General features: G+C 44.5%; 1 protein-coding gene across 2 annotated transcripts in view; it reads left to right on the top strand.

The window, feature by feature from the left end:
* The first annotated feature begins 845 nt into the window (after window positions 1-845).
* The window catches only part of AFF2 (ALF transcription elongation factor 2), a 510630-nt gene continuing 504694 nt past the window's right edge, over window positions 846-6781 (top strand). For both annotated transcript variants that reach the window (XM_084871220.1, XM_084871219.1), the window contains exon 1: window positions 846-910. In XM_084871220.1, the coding sequence (XP_084727346.1) occupies window positions 864-910 (47 nt within the window). In that variant the 5' untranslated portion in view covers window positions 846-863. The remainder of the gene's footprint in view (window positions 911-6781) is intronic.

Below are 6781 nucleotides of genomic sequence, written 5' to 3'. Positions count from 1 at the left end.
AAGTTTGCTCTGGTTCTGGGGTCCCGTGGAGAGTCCCTAGGGAAGGAATTGTGCTTCTGGTACCAGGGCTTGAGTTATTTTAGGTTCCAAATACTAACTTCAAGTGGTGGGAGTGGGTGGGGACCCCTTCCAGAAGCCTGCCTCCTCACCATGCCAGCCCCCTCCCACATACCTGCAACTGCCCTTCCAATGGGTCCACTCTGCAGCCGCTCCCACCAGCTGCTTTTGACGGAGGGTATCCCAGGCCATGCGGATGGGGCGGGGCGAACCCCTGCCAGATCCTGTGATGCTAACAGCCGGCTTCTAGTCCTGGCTTTGGGCTGGCCAGGCTCCGCCCCCTGTGAGTGTGTAAGTGTGTGATGCTGCCACTGCCGCTGCTGCTGCCCCCTGTGCAGCCTCTGCTGCTGCTGCTGCCGCCGCAGCTCCCGCTGCCACAGGGCACCTCGCCACTGCCACAGCCACAGCCTCTACCCCAGCTGTCCCCGCTACCCCTGCTGCCGCCTCTGCCGCCTGTGCACAGCCTGCCACGCGGGCGGCTCTGCCTGCCCAAGCCCGCAGCGGCTGCCACTGCAGGGTCTGGGTGTTGGGTGCTCAGGGCAGCAGTGGACCAAGAGGACCGGAGTGAGCGGCCAGGCGCTTGCCCAACCCGTGCCACTGCCTCCACAGCTCGGGAGCGCAGGATCCCTCCCGTCCAGTGCCTGCTCTCGCAGCCTATGCGGCTCCAGCACTTTTAAACGGGGCGGGAGGGCTGGAGAGCCGGCACCCAGAACGGAGAAGCCAGGAGCCAGCGGAGAGGAGAGCTGTGCCTACTGGCCAGGAGCTGAGACAGACACCCGCCTGCCCGCTGCTCCCGACTGCCCGCTATGGATCTATTCGACTTTTTCAGGGACTGGGACTTGGAGCAGCAGTGGTAGGTGTTGCTTTTTTTGCCTTCTCCTTTGCTTTGCAGCTCCATGGGCTGGAGCCAGGCTTTTCCCCTTTGTTAAGAGGAGTCGGGGCTGCGGAGGGGGTGCCTCAGAGGCACTCCCACTTGCTCTTGGCCACCTTTGGCCCCGGCGCCTGGACTCCTAGGGTGGGTGCCAGGGTCCACGGAGGTGCCCATAGACTGAGGAATGAGGGTCCTGAAAGCGTCCCTTGGGGTTCCAAGTCCTAAGAGTTTGCATTTAGCCCAAATCGGATCCAGTACCGCCCCAGGGGCTGAGTCTCAGGACCTTCGCAGGAATTTCCTCCCGAATGGTTGGCCAGGTTGGGCTCTCAGCGCACAGGATGCTGCCCACCTGAAATGCCTTAACTTTCCAGGGTCCCACAGTTGGCGGCCAGCTACGGGGAACAAATAAGCAAGCGGCGAGGTGCCACCAGCCGCCCTCTGCTTCCTCAGCAGCCAAGGCCCCCCGCCACCCCACCTTTGTCCCGGCTCAGCAGGGCAAGCACACCTTCCCTTCCACCCGCTCAGCCCAAGTTCCTCCTACTCATCCCCAAGAGGCAGCTTCAGGGGCCCCAGCGAAGGGGCCCCAGGTCCCCACTGACTTTGGTGTTTTGCTTTCAAGGCTAAGGGTTTTTGAAGTTGGCCCCTGAAATCGGGCGCTCCCATGTCAGTGCACATTTTATTACCTGCTTGACCCCGTCCCCCCCCCCCCTGCCCCCCACAAACACACACACTAGGAAGAAGCTGCAGGTTTGTTTAATGGGCACCCATCTCAGATTCAAAGACTTAAGTTAGCTCTTCCCCAAATAACTGAAACTTGTCTCTGAGAGGTTTTTGAAGGAGAGTGTGGAGCTGACTGGGGAGCGGAAAGTTGTTCCTCTCTGCATGAAGTGCGTGCGTGTGTGATATACATATCTATTAACTAAAAAAAAAAAAACCTTCACCTTCTGCCACAAACATTTTTAATTTGTCACATTTTAATGCATAAACTCCCCACCACACGCACACACACACACACACACACACACAGCCTATGGAATTGGATGGGGGTTGAGCACAGTGGCAGCAACTTCTAATTGCACTCTTGGCTATTGCTTTTTAAAATGTAGTTAGAATAAGCTATAGTATCGACCATAGTGGGACATTTTTTTTCAGTGTTAAACTACTAGCAGCGATTGGCTAGGAATGCCCGTATTTTTACAAGGATTTCCCTTGCTGGTGTGATATTTTAGGCAATTTCCTTCTGTAGAAAAGGGTCATGTGCTTGGCCAATAGCTTCACTATGCCAGTCATGACTCCGTTACTTGCAGAGCCAAGATAATCAGAACTTAAATACATTTTATTTTGGAGAAATTACGGGGAAATCCTTGAAACCCTACATTATGCTGTATCAGTATTAATTTGTAACACCTTTTTTACAGCACACAGGGTTTTATCAGCTCTGCAGGAAAACATTATGCTACATTTTTTAATAACCATGCTGTTATTTCAAAGTAAAGATCACAATAAAATTACTGCTTAATTAAATATCATGCTCCTGCACACAGCCTTTACTCTGCTTCACTAATTTATTTTGCAGACAACTGATAACCACAGCATTAGTATTTGCATACAATTTACCTAATAGATGGTGTGGGTAATGTCGTTAATTTAACAGACATTGTTTATAATTGGTTTTGTGGGTATAGTAAAATGTGAAACATTTACAAGGTATTCATTTGTTAAAAACCTGTTTATTGTATTCTTTTCATTTCAATTTAATCTTAAGCACGTGCAGTTGCATATTTAAAAGGGATAAGCTCTTTTAGATTAGATTTTTTTTTTTTTTTCAGAAAGATACACCATCCCCTCCCCTTTGGAGACTATCTTTACTTACATTTAAAAAAAATGCAAAATCTTTTTTTTTCTCCAGTCCCCTAACTATGCCACAATAATTAAGAAACATATAGACGTGGACACTCCATGGATAGTGTGTGAAATGCAATGAATTAGTATGACACATTTGTCTAAAGAAGCCAGTCTTTTCCCACTGTGCACATATTCCAGGAACATTTCCGCTTCTTACTATTTGCTTGTGAGGTTCAAGCTTCCTTATGCATCTGTGTTTGTAAACATGTGCAGTGTGGTTATGTTTCTGTGTTTTGTACACCCCAACTGAGAAAAGAACAATAATTATGACAATAGTGGATGGAGTAAAAAGCTTGCTGTTACCTTGAATGAAAATCTGTACTTTTCTGAACTCACTTTGGACATCCAGAGCATGCCAATTATGTGTTCATTATATGTTTACTGCCTCTCCTGGGGAGTAAGTAGCTGCTTAGAGTGATGGCATCCAGTCATCCCCAACTCCTCAGGAGGCCCAAGGAAAAAAAAGATACCAGCCAAGTTAAGGGTCTCCTTTACATTGGACCTTTTTCAATATTCATTCGTGGAACAGAAAGCTCAGAGCTATCTCTACTGCAACCCTAGATGTATGACAGTAAGTGGATCAGGCCAGCTAAAACCAAACTAATTTTCCTAGAATTAATGGAGGAAGATTTTCATATACACAGACATATGTGTTATTTGTAATGACTTTATTATAGTAAACAAGAAGTGCATGCCCATTTATAAACAGATACATTTGTCAGAATGAATGCCAATGAAAAGAATGGGACATGAATGACACTGCATTATACACTATCTGAGAGTACTCAATGCTTAACAGAACATAACCATGGATTTCACAAACTGCAAGAATATCCTAATGGGCCATGCTCTGGACTCGATTAAAGGGCCAAAGCTCAAGTTCCTTAAAATTCTTGGATAAATGAGCAATGTTCACCTGTGTCTGAATTTAATATGAACCATTCTGTGAAAGAAGAGGAAGGTGCAGATGTCTGTCTGTGCTCACCACAGACACAACTTGCTCTTTAAAAAAAAAGAAAACAAGGTTAAGAAAACACAAAATTTTATTCTTTAAATCATTCCATAGACTTCCCTTTGGGAAACCAGTAAATTAATTGTTGAGATGGCTAGAGATCATGTGACTAGATTTAGACCTGTTTACCAGCAATTAGGATATCATTAATCCCTATTTAATCAGGAGGGGGATCAAAATTAGAGGGCCTACAAATTGTATAGCTTTCAGTGCTGTAAGCAGCCCACTCCCAAATTGATTAGCTATTGCTTTGTGATAGGCCAGAGGTTTTTTTTTTTGTGTGTGTGTGGGGGGGGGGGGGAGTTTATCTTCCTTTTATTACTAAAAAGAAAGAGAGGCAGAGAAGGAGAAAGGAGCAAATTCTTAAAAATGAAAAGAAATCCACCATGATAGAAAAATAAAAATGTTAAGCCTAGAGAAAATTGTAGTTAAGCGATTTTGACAGTGGCTGATTTCTCACTATGAATGACTGCATCAGTTGTTTGTAGTTTTTATGTGATGTCTCACAAGTATCCTAATTAGAGGCAAACTTGCAAACAGGCAGTTATACAGGAAGAGACTTCTCACTAACTCACTAAACTGTTATATAAATAGAAAGTTCAAAGGTCTGTGTGGGGCTGTCAAGGGTGGGAAGAGGCCATGTGCAGGCCAGGCGTCTCCTCCTCCAGTGAAGGCAGCCCCCAGGGCCTGCACCAGCAGCCCACAGTTTCCCCAGTTTTCCTCAGTCTTGCGGGGCTGGGGAGGGGGGGTCAGGTAGGGCAAGACCCTGCTGTCCAGACAAAAGTCAACTGTTTCTGCTCAAGCCGGGCATGGTCCTCGCACTGCAGCAGCCCTGCTGCCTCAGTCTGCTCTATGAACACAATGACTTTGGAAGCCTCCTTAGCTGCAATCCTCTGGAATTGTAGAACATGCCTATTTATGGATGGAAAGTTGTGGGAGAGAGAGATAACACAACCTTTGCCAACCTGGGGATAGTAGAAATGTGGAAGCAGACGGGAGGATCCTCTTTTGTCTAAGGCCTACAGGTTACCAGGATTTCTCATTCTCTCTCTCTATCCATTTATCTTTCTCTCTTCCTCCCTGTTTGTCTTCCAGTCAAAGAGAGATGGTCTATGGTTTGTTTCCTTTTGCCAGTACAATATGCATTCTTCAGTGTGTTTTGGCATTCATTCAGCAAACCAATTGGAGTTGAGCTTCTTTCTTAAATGTTTTTTTAATTGACTTAAGAGAGAGAAAGAGAGGAAGGGAGAGGGAGAGAGAGATAGAAACATTGGTGAGACAGAAATATCAATTGTCTGCCTCCTGTATACTCTCCACTGGGGATCCAGTCTGAAACCAGGACATGTGCCCAGTCAGGGACTTGAACCAGCGACCTCTTGGTGCCTGGAACAACCCCTCAGCTCACTGAGCAACACCAGCTGGGCATGGTTGAATTTTTTAAATTCTTTATTGTTTAAATTATTACATATAGTATACATATATCTCCTTTTTTCCACATTGACCACTTGCCGGCTAACCCCAACCTCCAGCACATGTCCTCACTCCCCTAGTGCAATGTGTCCATTGGTTATGTTTATAGGCATGGGTACAAGTCCTTTGGTTTATCTCTTACACTCCATCCCCATTCTCTCCTGCCTTCCCTCTGAAATTTGACAGTATGTTTGATGCTTCTATGCCTCTGGCTCTATTTTTGTTCATCAGTTTATGTTGTTCATTAAATTCCACAAATGAGTGAGATCATGTGATATTTATCTTTTTCTGACTAGCTTATTTCACTTAGCATAATGTTTTCCAGGTCCATCCATGCTGTTACAAGTGGTAAGAGTTCTTGATTTTTTACAACAGTGTAGTATTCCATTGTGTAGATGTACCAGTTTTCTAATCCACTCATCTGCTGATGGGCACTTAGGCTGTTTCCAAATCTTAGCTATTGTAAAATGTGCTTCTATGAACATAGGGGTGCATCCTTTCTAATTGGTGTTTCTGTTTTCTTGGGATATATTCTTGGAAATGGGATCACTGGATCAAATGGGAGTTCCATTTTTAACTTTTTGAGGAAACTCCATACTGGTCTCCACAGTGGTTGCACCAGTCTGCATTCCCACCAGCAGTGCACGAGGGTTCCTTTTTCTCCCTATCCACACCAGCACTTGTCTTTGTTGATTTAAAAGATGAGAGCTATTCTGACAAGTGTGAGATGGTACCTCATTGTTGTTTTGATTTGCATCTCAGATGATTAGTGACTTTGAGCAAGTTTTTATATGTGACTTGGGCTTCTGTATGCCTTCTTTTGTAAAGTGTTTATTTAGGTCCTTTGCCCATTACTTGATTGAATTGTTTATCTTCCTTTTGTTAAGTTGTATGAGTTCACTGTAAATGTTGGAGATTAAACCTTTATCTGAAATAGGATTGGCAAATATGTTCACCCATGCAGTGGGCTTTCTTGTTTTGTTGATGGTTTCTTTTGCTGTGCAGAAGATTTTTATTTTGATGTAGTCTCATTTGTTAAATTTCTAATTATATGCCATTGTGATCTGAGAAGATGTTTGATATGATTTTCTATCTTCTTGAATTTGAAGATACATTGCCTGTATCCCAATATATGGTCTATCTTTGAAAATGTCCCATTTGCACTTGAGAAGAATGTATATTCTGTGGCTTTGGGTGAAATGTTTGGAAAATGTCAATTAATTCCATCTGAACTAGTGAGTCATTTAGGATTGATGTTTCTTTGCTGATTTTTTGTTTAGAGGATTTATCCAGTGGTGTTAGTGGGGTATTAAAGTCCCCTACTATGACTGTATTGCTATCAATCTCTCCATTGATATCTTTCAGTTTTTTAAAAATATATTTGAGTGCTACCATATTGGGTGTATATATGTTTACTAGAATAATATACTCTTGTTGAATTGCTCCCTTTAGTATTATGAAGTGGC

The sequence above is a fragment of the Pipistrellus hanaki genome (genome assembly GCF_964339955.1).
Source record: "Pipistrellus hanaki genome assembly, chromosome: X".
Lineage (NCBI taxonomy): Eukaryota > Metazoa > Chordata > Mammalia > Chiroptera > Vespertilionidae > Pipistrellus > Pipistrellus hanaki.
Note: the sequence above shows the minus strand (reverse complement) of the source record. Positions and strands in the feature narration are given on the sequence as shown.